General features: G+C 39.2%; 1 protein-coding gene across 8 annotated transcripts in view; it reads left to right on the top strand.

Annotated features, from left to right (window-relative positions):
- The window catches only part of LOC307269254 (receptor-type tyrosine-protein phosphatase delta), a 270,649-nt gene that overhangs the window by 203,901 nt on the left and 43,798 nt on the right, over positions 1–22,950 (top strand). For 5 of the 8 annotated variants that reach the window (XM_080052141.1, XM_080052145.1, XM_080052143.1 and 2 more), the window contains 6 exons: positions 6,415–6,603; positions 12,194–12,316; positions 17,140–17,409; positions 19,214–19,795; positions 20,280–20,425; positions 21,153–21,297. In XM_080052141.1, coding sequence (XP_079908267.1) covers positions 6,415–6,603; positions 12,194–12,316; positions 17,140–17,409; positions 19,214–19,795; positions 20,280–20,425; positions 21,153–21,297 — 1,455 coding nt within the window. The remainder of the gene's footprint in view (positions 1–6,414; positions 6,604–12,193; positions 12,317–17,139; positions 17,410–19,213; positions 19,796–20,279; positions 20,426–21,152; positions 21,298–22,950) is intronic. The other 3 variants (XM_080052144.1, XM_080052147.1, XM_080052148.1) reach the window with 1 other exon arrangement.

Raw genomic sequence — 22,950 nt, forward strand, 5'->3', positions numbered from 1 at the left:
GAGCGTGAAAAAAGCTTTTAATCAGTGTCCCTCAATTTCAAATGATATGCTACGGTGTGGTGAGAATTTAACATGGCTTTGGCTCGGGCTGTGCTGAGAAAAAAAATAAAAAATAAGCACTGCTGTCACATTCCATGGGTAATGTTTTGTGTCTCATCTTTATGTGCTGGCGGAAATCTTATCTGGAGAAAAGACATCAGATTGATTCCTAAACTGGGCAAAAATAATCTTGAGAGTAGAGGGAAAAGCAGTGTAAAATGTATAAGTGTCATACTTGGAAGACATTTGCCACACAGTCCCATAATCCTGCATCTTTGCAAGAGAAAGGATTCCCAAACAACAATACGTCTTGACACACACACTCTCGCTCTCAAAAGCAAGTGACCTGTGACAGCCTTCTTTGAGGAGATTGTATCCACTTAAATACGTCCAACAAATCTATCTTATTAAAGCCTGCAGGGGATTTTCCCAGAAGAATAACCCTAACCACGGGGTGAAAAGTCTTGTTCCGCTTGGGAAGAAAAAGGGGTCGAAGCGAATCCAATCCTTGTGCAGCAACCACGCAAGCTCAAGCCAAAAATGTGACCGGAAAGGTTTATGTTTTTTATGGCTTCACTTGGAAAGTCTGCTTGCAACAAAGGCTTTATTTTTCTTCTCAAATTCCTTTTGTACTTGCAGAGTGATTTTTTTTCAGCCAAGTGTGATGTGATTCAGTAACATTACACAGTATCCACATCTCACTTAATCAGATCCAAACATGTCTGAACATAATTCGAAAGAGTAGTAGAGTCGTACAGCTACAGTAAAAGCTTAAGGCCAATCACTGCAACTTTATACATCATGACATTTTGAGAATTGATTACTTACACTAAAACAATATGTTTTTTTGTATTACAATTGTTTCAGAAATGCTTCAATAAATATGCAGACATTAAACAAAATATGAAACCTTCAGCTAAGAACAATTATGGAAAGTTATGTTCATGTAAGTGCAAAGAAAAGAAATTTGGAGTATTTCGAAAAATACTAATATTGAGATATAACATTTAACGGCCAGTGGGTGTACAGGATACATAAATAGACACAAACAGGCAAGAATTAGTCATATAGACACCTAAACGAACGTGCTGGTGCCTCTGATATGAAAGAGGGCATGTTATGGTAGCAACTCAGACAAACCATCTCTAAATTGACCATTGCTCGAAAAAGAAATGTGTTGCCTGCAGTGTTTTACCTTAAAGGAATACCTCAACCATACGGAACCGGCTTTATGTCATCATAAAATCACTATGATAATATAATGAATGAGCTTTGTCTTCCCTCTCCCTCGGCCCTGCTTTCCTGTTAATCCTAACCCTACATTTTACAATGTATGATGTCACACATGGGAAAATGTAGGGATATACAGTGAGACCATAAAACACTATTTTTGCCTTTTATCATGCTAGGATGAACCAATTTCTAAAAATGTTTGCATATTTATACTACGTAGTATCTCAGAGTTCAATACACCTTCATATTTCCACCGGTGAACTATGTCTTTAACACAGCCCTCTATGTAAATGTCAACCGTTGTACAGATACAAGCTCAAGTACATTGCAATAAAAGGAGGCTATCAATATCTGGCAACACCAACAGTGTAATCACTTTGTTCTCTGTGTGTAGTCTGCCAAATTAAAAGGCTGTCACTGCGGGTTTACAGTAGTAGGTAGACGACACATGCTTTTAATTTGATTTTCCAGAGCCAGAGTGTCTCACAGTTGTCAACAGTTGAGGAGAAATTTACCACAAACAGACATCCTGGCCTTTAGTTTTACTGTATAGTTCTGCTATCTTTCTAATGAATTCCACTAGATGTAACTGAATTAGTCCTTTAATACCTTGTGAACATCACCTTGGACTGGGCACACACACACAGACACACACACACACTTACCTTAGTGTATCACTAAATGAGCACATTTGTAAACAGTAACAGATCATGTTTGAACGGTACTTTGTATATGTTGATACTCAATTAGGCTTATTTAATTAGACTTAACAAGGAGGATATTACTTGAGTTTGTCACTCATGCCATTACAGCACAGCAGGTGAGGAGTTTACGTTGAAAAGTGTGTGCGTGCGCGTGTGCGTGAGTGTGCATATATTGGTGGCAACTGCAGTATGACGACAAATTGTGCAGGATTTATGCTGCACTCAAGCATCGTTTTAGAATCTGAAATGGCCACCGTTGTCATACAAGGCAAATGTGATTTCACTCGCTCGTATTTTTTTTATGAGTGATCAATAGATATAATCTGCTAATGGCTTGAGTTTATGTCTATTGGCCTTATGTCTTCGGCAGGAAATCTGCTCACCGAGGTACTTTTTGAGCCAATGTCCTTTTTATACTCCTCCCACACTTGGCAACGCACACTCATATAGGCCTGATAGCCTGGCAGTGGCTAATGTGTGCAAATTGTCATTGGGAGTCTTTTCATATCAAGCACCACTGCTCAGCACTTCTCTCTAGAAGGTGACTTCAGCATTTCTCTGCCTTCCATCTCATTTAGTGTGTAGATCCATTGTTGAATATACAGTATGATACTGTAAAGCAGGGACTGCCCTTGTCTTAGACTGTCCTTGAGATTGCAGTTGTCAGCGAGGTAGATTAAGGAAATGGGTTAAAACCATTTTTCCCCCTTACAATTTCACTATACAGCTTTGACTTTCATATATTGTAAAGGGTAGCGTGGTGCCGTACAAGTTATACAGCAAATAGTACACTAAATCCAGCACACAAATTCATAAACAAGCACACTGAAGGAAAGTAACTTTTCTAAACGGGTGAAGTAGCTCTTAGTAGAAGTGCAAACATAACACGTGGGAAGAACGGTTAGCCGCATCGGTCCATACATTGATAAATTATTTCATTCTTTGCTCTCAACATGTAGTCAATAACGCACCTTCTGCAAAAACGTACAAAAAACATGCCCCGTCTCAGATTAAATAGTGATTAATCTGATTTAATTTTGGTCTCTCTTGGTCTCGTAAGGAAAATGCTGCCTTGGCTCTGTTGACACAAGTTGTTAATCACAGCACAAGCTAGCAAATGTGTTCAATTTCCCTCCGTTTATTTATTATCACAATGGCAACATTCTCTTTGTGAAGTAAATGAGGGTTTAGCCGAGAGTTGCAAAGAGCCCCTAAAAATCAAAGTACTTTTTTTTCTTTCCTTTTTTTCCTATTTTGGTCACAAGTTCAAGAAATGTAAGATACGTTTTCAGATACCTCTTGGTTGATGTCATGACTCGCTGGTCATTCTAGATGAGCACCACAGGCACAATGCAGCTGTAAAATACATTTCTGGGCGAAGCAAGAACGCATTCAAAAGGCATGGAACCTTTTGCAACAGATCATTAATTTTAAATGCAGTGCCTGGAGTCATATCAGCTGCATGCACTGGGGTTAAGGGATAGCATCATAGTATGCATGCTTACTATGGGAGAGGCATATATGCATTGGGTTGGTCAAAGCGCCCTTAGCACATTTCATCCAGTTTAATTTTTATAGATTTTTCTCAATTGTAGTGAGTCATATTGCGGTTAATCAGAAGTGCAAATCAAACACAAATATAACAGCGGTCCGAAAATTGTACAGGATCCTGACGCAGAAAAGCTATCATGTTGACCAAGGCGACCCTATTCTTTTCTTGTCAGAATTGAACATGCACTGACAATACATTGTGCAGCATGAAACCATTTCTGACTTCTTAAGGGACAGCTAAATTATGACCTTTTGCACAGTTTGTTTTAGAATACATAGCAATTTCACAGGAGTTGCCTTTTAGTTCGCATAGATTGTCACATCCAATTACTATATTCAACACGCACCCATGCTCCGAGGCTTGCTTCTGGCTATTGTGTTTGATCAGGTACACTTTTGACTTGCTGTAGAAAGGGACTAATTGTCTGTTCGACCTTGAACGGGCTGGAGAGAGCTCGGACAGGAGCTACCTTGTACAATTAATTCCGGTCCCCCTCCTTCCCTGTCTTTATCCATTTGAATGAGGTCCCCTTTGAAAGTGCAGTTTCTCACATTAAGCCATTCTTTCATTCATTGATGCTTGTTATTGCTGTGCTTTTAGAGCAGATAAATTGACATAACCCTAACCCTTTTTTTCTGTAACTTTTGTAACATATTCATGCATGCAGTATTTTCCTTCTGGAGAATGCACATTATAGAGTACACATATTGCATTTGTGTGGACTTTGGAATTCACTGTTCACTGTTTGTGCTGATGTCATGGTAAATCAGAGAGCTAATAGAGCTATTGAAGCCTATGACATTAACATCCGAAACGTATGGGATACATCACCATCCGTGACCATGCGACCACATTAAACAACTGTGAAGCAGATGTGAACAGTGGCAAAACAACACAATAGCAATAAAAGGGACATATTGGGAATTTGTCAAAGTTTTTTTTTCTAAATTGGTTCCATTCTCCAGCTTTATTTTCTTACTTTAACCCTTCAGTTTGTATTAAGAGTTGGGTCACCGAGTGAGTGACGTGTATTGATAAAGCGGTTGTTGTTTTAATGAGCAGCACATCATTTTTTTATGTAAACAAGCGGTGGTGCCAGACACCGAGAAACTTTTAACAAGGCTTAAGCAAGAGCATCTCTCATTCCCTTAATGGATAGTGAAAGGGGTAAACATAATGCATACTGTATAGTGCACATCATGTCAAGCACTTACAGTGATGAACCGAATAGGGACGCAGGGTCCATAATTAACAGTGTGCAACTGCCAAGAAATATGACCAGTGTTGAAAATTGAAAGGATGCATTTATAAAGGATGAGGATTACTAAACCAGTTTGTGAAGACTAAAGATCATGTTGCTGTAAAACTTTTTTACATTTAAATAAACCCCTTCCTACTAACTGTCTAAACACATGTGAGTTCAGACAGGGATACACAGAGTTCCGTCGGAAAGTTTTTGCAGTTCAGTCAGAAGTCACTCATTTGCAATACAGTCCTTTTTCTGAGAAGATTTATCCATCGAGGTTGGTTTCTTGTGCCAGATACCCAAAAGCATTGTTGGAATGCGGCCATGGCTGTCGTTTGGCTTGTGTGCATGCGGGGCTATACGGCATCTCAAAGCTGTTTCCAGACTGATGTCTCCTCATGAAATTTAATGAAGAAAAGTCTTTCCAAAAAAAGGTGGCGTTTTTTTTACAAGAGCAAATGGAAGACGCTAATTACCCGTATCATAGCAGGGAGAAGAAAAACTTAAAAAGGTGCACATGAACCTCATTAGCATCCAGTATTGAGTAGAGGAAGAATTTCTTTTTTGGAAATGGGGATAGATCATGGTTTATGGAATATTCCACTCCTGGCCCTTCTCAAAAGATCACTTGCCAAAACATACTTCCTGTTCAAAGCGGGTGAGCTTCAGACAGAGCTGCACTGGTGCTTTGACTGTCTGTGTTTTGCTAAGAGTGAGCGAGGAGCAGAGTGAGTTATCTTCTCTCACATCTCAAACGGCAGCAAAGATGTGGCCCGCCCCTGGTTCAGTGGGTAAATTGAGACGCAGGGAGGAACAAGACAGCTTTAATACAAACCCAGCATAGCCACCTGTCATCATCAAAGAACTTCAAAAGCTCCACCTCAACATAATACACATGTAGCCGGTGTAACTGTGGATTTTTTTTCCGTCTCCTTTTTAAAGATAATAGAAAAAAAAATTGGGGGAAATATGAATATTTCCTTTTTCAAACCAAGAGTTGAATAGGAAGATCGATACCACTCGCATGCCTGTACGCTGGTTTTACAGCCAGGAGACAGAAAAAAAGATAATAGATTAAGACTAGAAAAAGTGGTCCAAAGGTCACATAATCCACCTACTAGCACATCTCAAGCTCACTGATTAAAACACGTAGAATCTTCTGTGTTTGTCCATGTAACAATTCTAACAGTCACTGCCTCCAATCAAGAAGAACTCCCCTCCCATAACCCCTCATAAACCACAAATTTTTTGTTTTTTCTTTTTTTTTCAGAATAAAAAGTTATGTCTTTGTCCAAGGACGAATGTCAACATTATCCAGTTTCTAATGCTTTCCTTAAGTTACAGTTTAGCTAATTAGCTAACATTATCCAGAGCTTACGTTTGCCTTACCTACAGTTAGTTGATAGGTAGCTAGCGTCCTTTTCATTCCAAATGTTGGCATTTATTGGGCCTACCAATGTATTGAGACATGCTTCCTCAAAAACACATCTCCAAACACATGATATGTTTTGAATATGCAGAAGGTTTTGAACAATACAGTTTTCTGGTGTACCACCCCCATACCCTTTTCACTAGCTTGATGCAGACCACCGACTCTCTTAATCTCACCTCTACTGCCATGTCTCCCTTGTCTTCTCCAGAGGACCAGCTGCCCCCTGGTTTCCCCACCATAGACATGGGCCCACAGTTGAAAGTGGTGGAGCGAACTCGCACCGCCACCATGCTGTGTGCCGCCAGTGGCAACCCCGACCCTGACATCACCTGGTTCAAAGACTTCCTACCCGTCAACACCACCAGCAACAACGGACGCATTAAACAGCTCAGATCGGGTAGGTTACCTCTGCCCGAAAGCTTAATTACAAAAAAAAAACAGGGAGTCTCTTCTTTCTTTCTCGTTACCCTTCTATCTCAACTGCTCCCGCTGCTGTCTCCCTCCGTTTCTTTCATACCTCTTCTTCCTCCCATGATTTAACTTCTCATTTGGCTTTTCCATTTTTGTAGGTAATGGCATTGTTTCTACTACTACTACTACTACTACTACTACTTGCTGTCCTCTACTGTGTGTACGCCCCGGTGTGTGTCGTCTGTATGTGTGTGTGTGTGTCTGTGTGTGTCTCCCTTTGTCTTCCAGTGTTGTCTTGGGCTGTTGGGATTGTTTCCCATTTCTGTGTTGTGCTGGCTTTCTGCCCTATAACCCCCCCCCCTCCCATTGCCCACTGCTGTGACTTTTTACAATTAATTCTTAATTTGTTTGCCGTTTTGTGTTGTTTTACTTTCCCACTGCATTGGTGCAGTGTTTTTTTATTTTTTCGGATCCATTCTCTTCATGTCTTTATTTAACAATTAATATTCAACATTCGGCTTCATTCAGAATCTGCTAAGGAGTGCACACCGCTTTAAAGTAGCAAAAACTTGCAGAAAAAAGCAAACTAATGAATCACCATTTGTTGAAATGTAATACTTTTCCAAAAAAGAGGGATCCTTAAACCACCTACAAATATTTTTTTTTTCTTGTATAAGAACTTTCTTTAGGTGAAAGGAAAAACATCCAAATTATGGACACTTATCAGCCACAGTAGTGTGTAAAAACTTCATAGGGCTTTTCCTTTACCGCCCTGATTGGTTGAATTAACAGCCCACTGCTTTAATGTGTATAGATCCCAGCTTTCTTTTGATTTGCCTGTAACATACACCTAATAAACCCATCCGCCTGAATCCCAACTTTGATTTGAATAACTCAATTCGGAAATATTCTTCTTAGGGATGCACCGAATGTTAAGCAACCAAAATGATTTCTCCGAAAATACTTTTTTTTAAAGCGCTTTCGGTTTTCGTCTGGATAAGTGAAAAGCAGAATAATTTTTACCAAACAATTTGATAAAGAGATCAAAGAGCAACTTGTGTAGAGAGGGTCGATCGCGCTATAGAAATACAACTAACATCACGTCAGTGTGGAAGCATTTAAAATAATCCTAGGATTACACAAAAAAAAAAGTTTGCATACACTGTCCTGCTGCAATATCTAGTGGGGATCATCTGTAGAGACTGCAAAGACAAATACAATGTGTCACTTTAAATAAATAAAGCGCAAACGACATTCAGAGTACGATAAATACCCTGCTGTCAACACAGGTTATAGTCCGGCAGACTCAGAACCCCTGTACTGCATCGCGACTGTAGTTGATCCACAAAGGTGGTGTATGCCAGATGAGCCCGCACACACTCGCTGTCTGATGAGATCCTCCAAGAAAACAACCCAAATGCCAGGCAGTTTATTGGTATAGGTAACGTCTGCTGGAATGATTTATGTATTTTTAAATGGTAGTTTTGTAATTGATTTTTCTTTAAGCAAGAGAAAAAAGTAAAAAAGCACATTAAGACTATTGTATGCAATTTTGAAGGAATGAATTTGCTATTCAGCCTTCTGACAAGTGTTTCATTGTTTTTCGGTTTCTGACAAGAATTTCGGTGCATCCCTATTTCTTCTATTTACTAAAACTGTGACATCAATCATAGCTTGAAGCTTTATGTGCCAGCTAACGGCAACACATTAGCCCAACTACTTGTAAATCTTAAGTCTTGTATGTTTGACCATCTGTCTTCACAGATTTCACAGCTGTCCTTCGTTAACACGTCTTGTTAACCCCCTATTTCCTTGCTGACTTGTTTTTTTCAAAAGAACTGTGTAGAATTAACCCCTCTTTGTAATGTGCGACTTTAGGTTTCAAGCATTTACGAAACCTTTGTTAACTAAACCTACCAAAAGAATATAATCATATTCTTATGCTGTCTTTCTTCTTCTCTATATTTTTAAATCTACAGAATCCTTTGGTAAGTGCTTAGCTCTAAAGCACACATCACCCCCCACTAATTTTCATGTTTCCAACAACTATTAAAATGCATGGCATGCATTTTACTAACAGATAGTTTAGCGTCAGGGATAGCGCTAGGCACATACACTCTGTCCTCACCCCCCCACGCTGTTCAAGTGTCCACTACCACAGCCAGCTATAGTGGCCCCCTTATCTGGAGTTAGTATCACCAAACCTTAGCTTACTATTGTCATATACTGACATGGGTAATTACTAGGGCGGTCAATGTTAATGCGTTAATCGCGATTAATTCAAGTCGGAGCATTTTGTGGAGGTTTTTGGCGTTAATTTGTGTTGCCTTTGACACATCCTTACAAGACGCTGCAACACTTCCTGCTTTCGTCTGCCGCTGCCATGGAGACGGACGACAACACTACGCTTCTGAACAGTTTGTTTTACTTACAGCAAATATTTGAGAAAAATGCTTTGTGGCGAGACGGCCATAATTAAATATGCACCTTGTGTGAAACGGAATTAAAATATCACCAAAGTACTTTGAGTTTGAACTACCACATACGACCTGAGCATTCAAGTGCAGTGCACTTTGCATATTTCTCAATGTGTAACTATTACCTATTACTATTTACAGAATACGCTCTTTGAAGTTGTCTCCTACCTCAAGAACTCATTGTTGTTGTTGCATTTGTTTGGTTTTTTATGTTTGAAGCTAGCTTTATTTTTGAAGTAGACAGTGTGTTACCTCAGGCTCAATGCACTCCTTTGGATTTGAACTACATCTAAAAGTCAAGTTCAAAAATACAATTTTTTTCATTCATTTGATTCCCAATCCAGAAACACTGGTAAGAAGTGCTTTACATTGTTAATACAGACTTAAATACTGTTGTGAAATGCAAGATGATATTATTTTAACCATGCGATTACAAATAAAAATTGATTAATCGCGATTAACTTTTAAAAATGTGCAATTAATCGCAATTTGAGATACAAAAAATTATTATTCATTTGACAGCCCTAGTAAATACCTTTACTCACATGTTTGTAAGTCACTCACTGACCCACCACTTAATAGACTATATGTAACTACCAGCATAGTAGGTATGGACATTTCAGGATGTTGAGGAGGTGACCAGCTCTGCATAGCTCAAGATAGGGGATCCCAAGTTGTAGTCTAGTAGCTCTTAATCTCATACACAAAGTCCTCCCAAGTCTTTCCCTTCACTAGATGGTCCTCAGAGGTCACTGCCACTTCCAACATGGCACCTCCCCGTGTACAAGTTCTTCACGCTGACCAATGAATTTCCTATGATGAAGTCATGTCTTTCTTTGCCAATAGAGTACAGAAAAGTTCTTATTCTCTCTCTCTCTCTCGCTCTCTCTCTCTCTTTCTCTGTATCTTCCCTGTCCTCTTTCCTCTAGTACCTTTATTTACGTACCCTGTTAAATCTAATTTGATTCTTCTTCCAAAGCCCTCAGCCTCTATCTACTCGTACTAATGCTTCTTCTTTCTAATCTTATTTGCATTCATATTATCCACCCAGGTGGTACACCAATAAGAGGTAAGAGTGCTGAACTGACGTTCACAGAATGAAAATAAATACAAATTCATTCTTGCTGTCAACCCATCCATTCACTCGAATCACCTCCATTTCTGTCCTGTTTACCAAGACCAAAATCCCATTACACGTTCATACGGACCTTCCTTCTTATTTGTCCTGTTCTGTTGGCTCAATTTGAATTCCATCTTTTCTGTCTATGCTTTATTTACTCCTTTTTTTTTCTTTTTTTCAAGAGCCTGTTTAGCTCAGTTGTGATATGCTTGCCCTGGCTCAAATAAGCATATCCAATGACAAACAATTCTTTTTAAAACTCTTTTTTTTTTCTCCGTTCATTTTCTTTTTTCTTTTTGGCCATAGCGAATCATGTGTCCCTCTTTTTCGTCCAACTAAAACAACCAAGCATTTTTCCCCCCCTTAGCTGTTCTTGTTCAGCACTTAAAAAAAAGATATATGCACAGATGCCGTGGAATCACGCAGGCATGCTGAAGACAACATTGCCTCTCCTCTGCTTTTTTCTCCCAAAGAATTCTTTCTATCTTTGCAAACTATTTTTTGTTCCATCTCTTCTATTTGCTTTCCTCTCCTGTACCTCTACAAAAAAGCCCAAACAACCACTTTTTTGATAAAGTTTATACGGTGCTTTTTTTCTCTTTCACCTATTTTTCTTACTTTATCTTGGGTTTGGAGACTATTTTACTTTTTGACTTTTTTTCTTCAGGGTTTGGGGAAGGCAAACAGTAGAGTCTGGCGAGGACCCGCATTGGCTCATTTTTGCCGCGTGACAAGGAGCTGGAGAGAGTTGTTGATGCATAAAAAGCCATTTTTCCCCCTTTGGTCATGTGACACCACACTGCTGATCCCATTGGTGGATTTTTATGGGTGTCTTTTGTAGCTTTTTCACAAGCTAAAGCAGTGGTTGGTTGCCTTCTTTGTCGGCCTCGAAAACCGATATTTTGAATTTTGTCTTCTAATACAATTGCATTTTATTTTTCAGCTAAGGGTTGTCAGAAGGTTGTAAGTTGTGCCGACATACACTTCTTGCCAAGATTTGCATGTCAAAAACCTTTGCTACAGAGGGTCAAATATGTTGGTTTTGCCTCACATAATACTTCAATTAAGATTTTTTTAACATATATAAGCAGCATTTTTCAATTTTTTGTATGGGCTGCAATTTTTTTCTTAAGTTACTTCAACTAAATGAAGTTCCAAATTATTCTCATAGGTGAATATTACACTTCGATCGTGATTGAATATGCTCAAATTCATACCGAAATTTCTTTCTTTCAATTGTCCTCCCTTGTTATGCTGCTTTCTTATACTGTAAACCTCTTTTTGTTTGATCCATGTTTCCCTAAAGCAGTATCACTCATCCCCATATTGACCGGTCCAGTGACATGTTGTATATTGAAGGGCTTGCCCCTATATTATTCAAAAATCATGACTTATTTTGACATTCAAGGAGTCTTTTTAGACCCTCTAGCCGTATAAGGCTTTTTTTTCTCTAAGGAAGGCATCTCAAAGGTAAATCTATAATAGACAGAAGCTATATTAGTTGTTGTTGTTGTTTTTCACATTTATTTTCATTTAGATTTGGTTGACAATGTGTTATTTTTCTGTTCCCTTGTACTTTTAAGCCTGTTACTGTAAGAGGAACATTACACTGTATTTGAATTGGAGTGTATTGCATGATTAGCATTAGCAGCTATCCCTCTGCTATAGTAGGCTATCACAGTCTCCATTTTACCTCAACCAGTGCAGTGATAACGATCGGGGAATACCTATAAGATATACAGTACAGTATAAAGTGACATATAAAAATAATGCAATATTTAATTCATGCCGTTTTATTGGATAAGGTTTTAATTAGTCCTCAAACTGCCCAGCTACTGGACAAAGCAAAACTAGAAACAAATAAAGGGTGCTGATTTTAGCCTTTCCTTTGAGGTTTCCTGTGATCTTGATTTTAGAACAACACAACGTTAACCAAACCATACTCCCGCTACCCCCCGTTTTTGCTATTCCCCAACCAGGAGCCCTCCAGATAGAGCAAAGCGAAGAGTCGGACCAGGGCAAGTACGAATGTGTGGCCACCAACAACGATGGAACCCGCTACTCTGCCCCGGCCAATCTATATGTCAGAGGTATGGACACGTGTGGTTAACAACGCCGCTATCAAATGTTATATTAACATTTTTCTTTAGAAATGTAACAAGGAATCCTTTAAATCAGCCAATAAAAAGTCAGCAGGGGGCCAAGTCCTGTTAGGCCATTGTAAGTACTGTATGCTTTGGTTATTGTTCTATCTGCATTTGACTTACCTGCACTGATTTGAACCTAAAGTAACTGTTCTACTGTATGTCTCTGGTCCTTCTTGTCAATAATCCTGACTCTTAACACTAATGTCTAAGACTGCCTGCTGTATAGATCTACTAATTGCCTTTCAAACCTGATTGCCGGTGGTGGCAAAGGGTGGACAACCCTCCTCCCTCAGTCCAAACTCTTTCCTCATAGCAGACAACAGATCCTTTAAGGCCTTTTGTTTGTCTCTTCTCCCAACTGATCGACATTAGGAGGACACCTTTGATCTCAATAGTTTTGATACTGACAATACAGTTTAACAAGTTCAGAGTTGAGGTGAGACACTTGCAGGTTGTTAACTAATACATAGCATCATGCAACGTTGCCAGGTGGTTACTTACATTAAACAGAAATATTTATGATATTAAAATTCTTAATTTTTTTTTTAATAAATCTTAAAAGTTGGCAATATCTAACTAATTATCTGTACATTTGCAACTCTTTAAAAATCAAACATCTAAATGTCTGAGGTAAGATCTTAGGTTCATTCTGGCAACATATTAGTGTCCAAAGTGTTTACGGAACATCATTTTTATGTATCATAAATCAGAGACTTAAGAACTTATGAACAAATCCTTTAGTCAAACCCTTCATAATAGTAATAAGAATGATTATGGAAAGATAAGTTGATGTAAGTGATTTAGGAGCTGAGATGTATGGTTCAGAGTATTGGAAACAACTAATGTTGAGATAATGGCCGTTTAAGATGGTTGTATAGGAGAAATATCTAGACGTAAAACAAACAGACAAGGTTTAGTCCATCATTTCCTAAATGTACATTTTGGACATTTGATGCATACTAGACACGTTTTGGAAACAAAATATATAAAAATCTCAAAAGTGTCCATTCCTTGACTGTTTTTGCCTGCATTGTCTCACCTTGAAAAATAGTATAAACTAATCTTAATAGAGAGGGATTTTCTTTATCATACTACATATGTAAAATAAGTGTAAGCTTGTCATATTGTAATTAGAAGATCCAAAAATAGATTAGTAGTGAATTAGCAGCAGTGGCCTGCTTTAAGTCATTTAATTTTTCACTGAGGCTCAAACTATTTGGTGCACTGTTGCAAATGTTACTGCTTTTCATTTTACTTGCACACAGCAGTCAAGGCTTTATTTGCCATAAAGTACAAACACCAACTGTTACTCTTCCAATATTGTCTTAATTATAGTCTCTATAAATAGAAGATAATTTAAAATGTGTGAACACTAAACAGGTCAGACCTATCCTTTGTAATGTGGGTGTCAGGGAGATACAAGGGGGCTCCCTGCACCTTAGAGACAGACGGTCCTTTCGAATTGTTTGAGTGGCATTTGGAACACCTTAAACATGGCCTTTTTACTCTTGTGTGTTTTCCCCTGTTTTTCTCCTTTCCTTATTCTATTGTGTTTCCGCATCAAATTCCCTACAATCCTCAGAGCTGCGAGAAGGTTGGTGTTGGTTTTTTAAACTTTTTTGAACACGACACAAAACAGAAGTCTGATTGCCAGTGTCTTTCGCTCAATTTTTTTTGTCTTCTTTTTTATGTGTTGTACTTCTATCATGTATATATCTTTGCCACACATTCAATGTTCATGTTACCCATGGCTGGTTCTATGTCAGAATGCTTCACTGTCCAACAGGTGGTAGCATGTTTGCATCTGTGAGGTGGGGGGTTGGGTGGAGCTGGGTAGGGACATTTATTTGAATATGTATGAGGGTCTATTTGCATGGTCACCTCTTAATGCTTGAGCCTTTTCCCCCAGTCATTTTGCCTTCACCCTTACCTTATCAGTGTTACTGCTCGGTAATAACACAGCAGATCAATATGATAACAAAAGGAAGACATTGATAAAATGCTAAATCATTCCATTTAGAAGCCAATACAACACTAGCAGGAACAATGTCCTTGATTCCCATGGGTTTCTTCTGGAACTATATACCTGCTGTTCTACATAGATACAGTGCTTTTCAATAGGGCCGTTTGAGCATCACTACACTCACATGTTTTCCCAGTTGAAGTTTTTTCTCAGAGATAAGAAAATATGCTAAAGCAAAAAATCCATCCTTTGTTGTAATTGGCACTAAAGTGGAGCGCCCGAGCTGCAAAAAAAAAACAATCCAGACCCTTGGAGATTATACACATTTCCCTGTGACGAGGCAGGGTTTTCCGCGCGGCAAGTCATGAAAGAATGATGTATTTAGAGCATTATCCACCAGACTTGACAAATGTAATGATATTCAAATGAGCGGGATAATATTATGTCTGTGGGGAGCGTGATCCAATTGGATATTAATTAAATATTAAGTGAGAGAAACGTTGTATTTAATAATGCAAAGCAGTTCCCCTTGCTTTTCCCTTCCCTGGAGAGCTGTGCAGTCTGCTCAACAGAACGGGGCGGTGTGTGAATTACTAGCCGGCAGCAGCGAGGGAAGTGCGTGCCTATATACTGCAGTCAACTAGAGCACATAACCTGAAAACTGCCCATGTCACAGGAACTTTTATACAGGCGGTTTACAAAATAAGGTCAATTATCGGGCAATAAATGCAAATATTTATTAGGTTAAAGGAACGTTTCAGTATTTCTGAAACACTTCTAATTTTTCCTCTGATGATCCTAACGTACATATAACAGCAAATAAGACCATCACTGCAAAAAACGCTTTTTTGATATAGTTTTCATTAATGCCTTTGTCATGGGTACGCTTACCCAGGAACAACAGCTGGGGTAGTAGAAACACTTCCGATTTTGTCCAAAGGGGGTGCAAGAATTAACAAAAACTGAAAGTTCCTCGGAGCACCTCTAATGTGGGGTTTTGCTAAATAATTTAAAGAGTAATGTTACCCAAGCTAACAGCAATTTATTTTTAAACACCAACAGCAGTTACTCTTATAATATCAATCCTCCCATGACTGTCAAAAGGTGCCAGTGGAAATCAATTATGCACATCATCCATACTCAAATATTTTTCTACACAAATCCTCACCAATAAAACTTGAGGATAATTAAAATTCAGTCTTCAATTCTCCTTTTTAACTTGTCCTGTCCCTTTATTTTACCCTCTGTCCTAAGATGGCGTTACCTTCTTCCCTTAGTGTTCCCTTAGGGGCCTTTAGCTCGTGCTAGCCACATTCACAGCAATGTTCTACCGTCAGTCTTCCACTTCTGTGTGTGACACCGTGGCTTTCTTCTGACACTGTCACTACTTATCCCCCCCCCCTCCCCAAAGCCTAAACATGGCTGCTTCACACAGTGGCGTCTTGTTCTCGTATGCATGACTCTTGCTTCAGAAGGCATTCAAGCCGTCCATGTGCTGTATTATCGATCTCAAACATTTACGTTCATTCAAAAGTGTTATTTCACCTATGACATCATTGCATTTTTTTTTTATGTATCTTTTTGCTATGTGTATTAGACTAGCGCTGTCAAATTGTATGCAATTTTTAAATCCAGATTAATGTCAACATTGCTGCAGTTCATCATGACTACTCAAAACATATGGGAAAACACTCCCAACTAGTGTTATGGATCAGAAGTCCTGGTTAAGCTAAGCTAAGATAAGACTCAAAGTCCCTATGTGTTCTTTGAATAAATCATGCAATGCATTTGTGAGTAGCTCAAAAGCTTGTAACAGTAATGTGGTCATTTTCAAAGCACTGCATATTCCTGATAGGACGTGCATGGTTCCCCCAAGAAATCTTGAAAAAATCTGAATTTTGGAACTTTGAATCCGAATAGCCTCTCTCAATTCCTTTATCTTAAACTGTATTTAGAGGCCAGCATGATTAGTGCTTTATTGATAAGGTTATCATCATAAAAATCCCCAGCAACAATAAAATGTATGCGTGACTTTTACAGCCATTGTTTCACTTGTTTGGCTGTGTTCCCAAGTCTAAATCCAACTCCCAAAAATGTCCACATCCAATCTTCAGTGCATTGTTGATAATCGAAGGTAGGGCTGCACAAAGCAAAGCAGGCTTTTCTTATCTTGCATCGCTTTCCATAAAAAGGGAGTGTAAAAAAGTGTAGCTCGGTCGTGTGAGTGTATTCTCTGTTGTTGCCAAAGTTGATGCAAAGTGTGTATGCATACCATTTGACAGCCCTAGTTTCTACTTTAAACTAAGCTTGAAAAGCACAGAAAAACCCATCATTCACCCTTTGATGTATTTGCGACTTCTCGTGGAGTATCACAGTATCTATGTTTGTGTGATGTGAGAATGTGACGAGGCACATTATCTCACATCAGCTGGAAGTTTGCAGCCACAACAAAAAAGTTGTTTCTTTTGTTGCATACAACTGTGGAGCGCTGTTGACTGTCCAGCACATTGTGCAGTTCTGTATAAGTGTACTGATGGTGTTACACTATGTTGTGCATGGCGCGCTCATGTTGGTGTTAACCCCATTTACCCATCGATACCTGTAAGTGTTCAAATGTATTTTATTTACCTTGTATCAAACATATTTCAATGTGATGCTACAACTAGGTCTTTAACAATCTGCTGATGTTCTTATTACATAATATATACATTTTAAACAGATTTCTATGGCAACATTTAAGGAGAATGCACTACATTTTCCTAAAAAGATACCATATTCCGCTAGGTTTTCACACAATTATTTTGTCTTCTTTCAGTACGCCGAGTGCCACCACGATTCTCCATACCACCCACAGACAATGAGATCATGCCAGGAGGCAGTGTTAATATCACGTGTGTGGCGGTGGGCTCTCCCATGCCGTATGTCAAGTGGATGCTGGGAGCAGAGGACCTCACGCCAGAGGACGACATGCCCATCGGACGCAACGTCTTGGAGCTCACGGACGTCCGCCAGTCGGCCAACTACACCTGCGTCGCTATGTCAACGCTCGGAGTGATAGAGGCCATGGCACAGATAACCGTCAAAGGTATAATGCCGCTGCTTTGGTATTCTTCTAATGTTTCTAATTAAAAGGCTGACATTTCCACGGTATGCTTCTACAATAGATAACATCAAGGTGGAAGCAAGTAAGTGATTCTGGAGAATGCTTCTTGTCAAAAATCAGTGAACATCTTCTCACAATCCGCTACGTGTTGGTACTGTGTGTACAAATCCAGTGTTAATACACAGCCTATGATCTGTAAAACGGGTATGTTGCTGCTAGCTATGGTGGCCCCCCGTGTGTTTACATAACAGTTTACAGAGCCTGGGCTGTGTATTTATTTATTTTTTGACAAAAAGTGATTTTGACAACAAGCGTTCAGAATCCAGAATCGCTGACTTGGCCTCGCATTGGAATTAATAATAGCTCACGTACTGCAATTCTCTCAAAATGTTCTGGATTTATATATGTAGATAAATCCAGAATTTAAAACATTTTCTGCAGCTATGTTAGAAGTAAACTAACCAAGCAGAGACTCCTGGCAGTGATTTTTTTTTTTAAACTGTTATTTACCTCTCACTGCCACCATTCCTTAAAGCTGTAGACAAGCCTGGGCATATAAAGTGAAGTGCTTATCTCTCAGCAGGAGAGCTACAAAGCGACAAGGCTCACCGTTTCTGTTAGCAAGGATATAGGAAAGCCGGGCAGTGAGGGTGGGGGGTGGGGTGTGATGAAATGTAGCCAGTATTGTTTGGTGTCCTCCGTAGGCATGGTACTTATCTGAGTGTAATCATATCTCCACTGCAGTGTACCAGAAAAGATATCCCCAGATTGGTGTCGCTGTGTGTTCACGTGCACCCAGGGGACATGCATCCACGTAGACACACACTCTCTCTCGGCTTTTGTTTTTCCTAGACATAACAGAGATATTAGTCACAATGTAGCGGGCCTGGCAGCAAGCTCCCCCTGAAGCATACTTCACATGGCATATAAAGACAATGTATTGGCCCCGATGTCTTTTGCCATGTGCCACGGTGTTGGGGAATTAAAGCAATAAATTTAGCGGATGAATTATTTAAGTGATAAACAGCGGGGACATCTGAGATTAACGGCAACAACACTCAGCTCCTCAACAGGGAGGTATGCAAAACGTATTTCATTTTATACATTAGTTCATGCAGCTTTTTCCTAACTGGAATAGGGAAGTAATATTAAAACTATCCACCCACCTATAAAGCTATCGTGTGACTTCAGATACACTGTGTATCATGACTATCAAGTGTAATGCACTGGTAAATTAATGTAATCAATATAATCCACCCTTCTACAAAATTGAAATAAAATCACTTAGGGCCCATGTCATAACCTAAGGCTCGTTTCTACTGAGTGGCAGGGCGGTTCGGTTGGATTTGGTGTGGATCGGCTCGGCACACATTCATTTGCTTTTCCACTGTCAAAAGTTGAAAAGGGGGAACCAACATAAGCAAACCGTGCCACACCTATTCTTGTTACCCTTTCGTTGGGGTACCAAGACGTCCCAAAGTGTCAGCAAAAGGGTGACGCTAACCGCTGTAGTCTGTTGGTCAACAAAATCATAATTTCCGTGTCAAAGATAAACTGCTGTGTGTAATCACCTCGCCAGCAGTGAAGAGTCTTGTGTTTAGAGAGAAATGTTGTCTATTTGGTTTATGTGTTTCCTCTTTGTTGTATTAATCAGTGGGCAAGCACCCTGCCTAACATGCCGTGTCGAAACCGAAATGTACTGTTCAGTGGAAACGCGTCAAAAAAACACTTTGGTATAACATTGTAGCGTCTGCTTAATATTTAGAATGTGTTCTTATCGTTACAGCATTGCCCAAGGCTCCCGGGGTTCCCGTGGTGACGGAGCGCACGGCCACCAGCATAACATTGACATGGGACTCGGGCAATCCTGAACCGGTGTCCTACTACATCATCCAGCACAAGTCCAAATACTCAGAAGACTCTTACAAAGAGATTGATGGGGTGGCTACTACACGGTACAGTGTGGGAGGACTCAGCCCGTACTCTGACTATGAGTTCCGGGTGGTGGGGGTGAACAACATCGGGCGAGGGCCACCCAGCGACAGCATCGAGGCCAAGACCGCCGAGCAGGCCCCCAGCACGGCACCCAGGCAGGTCAGGGGCCACATGTTGAGCACCACCACGGCCGTCATACACTGGGACGAACCGGAGGAGGCCAACGGGCAGATCATGGGCTACAGAGTCTACTACACCATGGATTCCACACAGCACGTCAACCTGTGGGAGAAGCAGATAGTGCGCGGGTCTAACTTTGTCACCATTCAAGGCCTCATCCCCAACAGGACCTACAACATCAAGGTGCTGGCCTACACATCGGTAGGGGACGGACCTCTCTCCGCAGACCTCCAAATCATCGCCAAAACAGGAGGTGAGTAGGGATTTTTTTTTTTTGTAAAATAATTGATAACTATTAGTCATAGTGGGACAATTTTAAATTAAAGACAAAAGTTATAAACTAGTGTCAATAGTGGGTTCCTGTGTGTGATATGGGAGATTGCTTGTTGTCAAAATCACTTTTTAGGTCAAAATCACGCTAAGCACGCTACTTTGTTTACAGTTTACGGAGCCTAGGCTGCGTATTAACACGGTATATCTTTATCAGTGTATACACAGTATGGACAGGTTGCGGGTTATGGGGGAAAATATTCACTGATTTTGACAAAAACTAATTTTGACAACAAGCATTCTCCAGAATCGCTGACGCCACATTTAACCAGGGCTGTAAACACAAGAACATCTTCAGACTGCTAAAAATAAACAGTTTTTTTTAAGTGGCAGAATCAGTTTCTTATGAGAAAAGTTAACTATGAAGACATTGTAAATGAATGGATCGCTCCATTCTCTATTTGCAGTTCCCTCCCAGCCAACTGACTTCAAAGGAGAAGCCAAATCGGAGACCAGTATGTTGCTGTCATGGATCGCCCCAGCACAGACCGGACAGGAAAACCAGATCACAGGATATGAACTCATGTACAGGAAGAGGGACGACAAAGAGGAGGTAGCTATTCCCTGACTTAAGCCATTTTGACAGTCCATTGAAAGTCTGTTTATTACAAACTATATAAATGTAGTGGTTGGTAACGTTTCATCAATCTAATAAAATATATTCAATTTGTGCACTGCCCCATCATATCTATATTACATCACTTGCTTTTAACGCAACTATGTCATACATGTTTACAGAAGGCCCTGTACATAGTCCTGTAATGATATTTTAATTTCACTCAACCTTTATTTATACTCGAGAGATCAATTGACGGGTGACCCTCATTTGCAATGATGTTGAGTCAAAATGATGGTATAGACCTAAAATTACAGTACAGTAAAAAATAAACTGGCAGTATTTATGGTAATAAGGTATGAAAGGCCTCATAGTCAAAAATCCTGCTAAGTTACAATACAATAAAACACTAAAGAAAACATATGAAGCCATATTAATACATCATTTATGTTTGTAGAATTGGGAGTAGTTCAAACACTCCTAGAATATCTATAATAGCATGGGGTTGAAAACACTTTTGTTTTTCACCATTGGAGACTTTGGTCAGACAGTATTGCAAACAAAGCCATAGAAAAATGGTGTTTACAATGTCCTTTTTAATCACTACAAAATGTACTAAATGGCAAGATATGATAGTATGAAATTGTATTTTCATATCAGAAAGGGTAGCTTGGTTATACTTATTTTCTTTCATGGAACTTCCCCTATTTCATTTTCTTCACAGAAACGCATCAGCTTCGAACCGACAACCACATACCTGCTGAAGGACTTGAAGCCCTTCACTACTTATACTTTCCGGCTGGCTGCCCGTAGTAAACATGGAGTCGGAGCTTACACCAGTGAAATCTCTGCGGAGACTCCACAGACACGTAGGTCTTCTTCCTTAATCTAGGGTTTATACTCTTTGGGATGGGACACCATTTTCAAATGCATTTCACTGATTTGACGTGTGCTGCAAATTCCCCCAAAAAAGACAAAATTCTTGACTACAATCTCAGGAAGGTCCTAAGCACAGATAAAAAGCATATGATTTAAATGATATTGGGTCATGCATTTGAAAAGATGTTCACAATCTGAATAGTCAATTAGTGTTATGAAGTCTACCTGGCCATGCAGCATTCACTTTGAATAGGTTGTGTGGACAGCGTACACAGGCTTTTCTTGTGAAGTCAGGAGACAAGGTTACAAAAACTTCCCCTATCCCCTTTGTTGTTTAAAAACAGCCATAAATCAATGATAAAGCCTTCAATCATGTATATGGATTCCCAAAACTGTGATACCCAATTTTGATAAGGGAAAGAGCATCTTAGGAAGCCTTGTCGCTTGACATTGCACGTCAGCCAAAACAAATAAGACTAAAGATAATTTTTGAAATTGAGCTTTCTATGTAGCTACGCTGCCAAGAACCATTTCTCTGAAGGTTAAAGGGAGTTTCCCAATTTTCTCCATTGTTGTTTATACACTCAATTTAAAATATTACTAAAAACAAGAACCAAGAAAGTTGTGGAGTAACAATATCATAGAAAGCTCAAGACAAAATACAGTCTCTGTAGTTAGGGACATTCTCACCCAAAGGGCCTCACATTTATGTTACAGGTCAAAATTTAAAAAAAAATCAGATTCTGTTTATTTTCAACAGCAAACATATGCTAATACTATATATTCAACCTCCAACATAAATCTGAGGTCTCTATAAGACAAGGGCAGAGATCAGGTGGGTATACAAACGCAGACATTATAACTCTGCCCAGATGTATAGTTCTGAGGTGAATGAAGAAAGTCAATGAAACAGTGCATGCCAATGTGATCAGAATGTAATCAATCAGTCATGTCTCCTTGGGAAGTTCTCTGTTGTACAATCAGGCTTTTACCACAAACCAACAGGCTTCGGAAAGGTTGGTGACTAATACAACATTTTTCTATTTTGAAAATAGCAAAAAGCATCAACCTTTATGTTTTTGGATTGATGGTAACTGCTTGCCAAATTTGTATTACTATTATTAGCTATCACTACATTTACTTTGGATTGTGTTTGTATATGTAAAGTACTTAAAACACATTTGAGGTTTTCCAATACATTTTAAATGTTCTAAGAATGACTATATTTAGTAAATATGATTTTTTCGGTTGACTTTTATTTTAAATATTTTTTTCACTTTTTTTCATTTAAAAAGGTAGGTTACATATGTTAAAGCTTTCCTTTTCCCAATCAACATTTCCCATTCATCATCAGTGTGTGCATTTTTGTGTTGAATATTTAATTTTTTTATTTGTGATGTTTCATTGATTTGTAGTCTTTTGTTAAAGTCACTGTGATTTTCCTCATTTTGTGTCATTTCATTTTTTTCCTTTTCTTTTTTTTTCCTCTTTGTTTGGTCAATTCTACCATCATCACCTCATCATCAAAACCACAAAAAAATGAAACTGCCTTTAAAACAAAAACTCAATGAATGACCTGGACCAACAAAAAAAACACAATGCACTCGCACCAAATCCCCAACCCAACCTCGCCAACCAATCAG

Source organism: Ammodytes marinus (assembly GCF_949987685.1).
Source record: "Ammodytes marinus genome assembly, chromosome: 23".
NCBI lineage: Eukaryota > Metazoa > Chordata > Actinopteri > Uranoscopiformes > Ammodytidae > Ammodytes > Ammodytes marinus.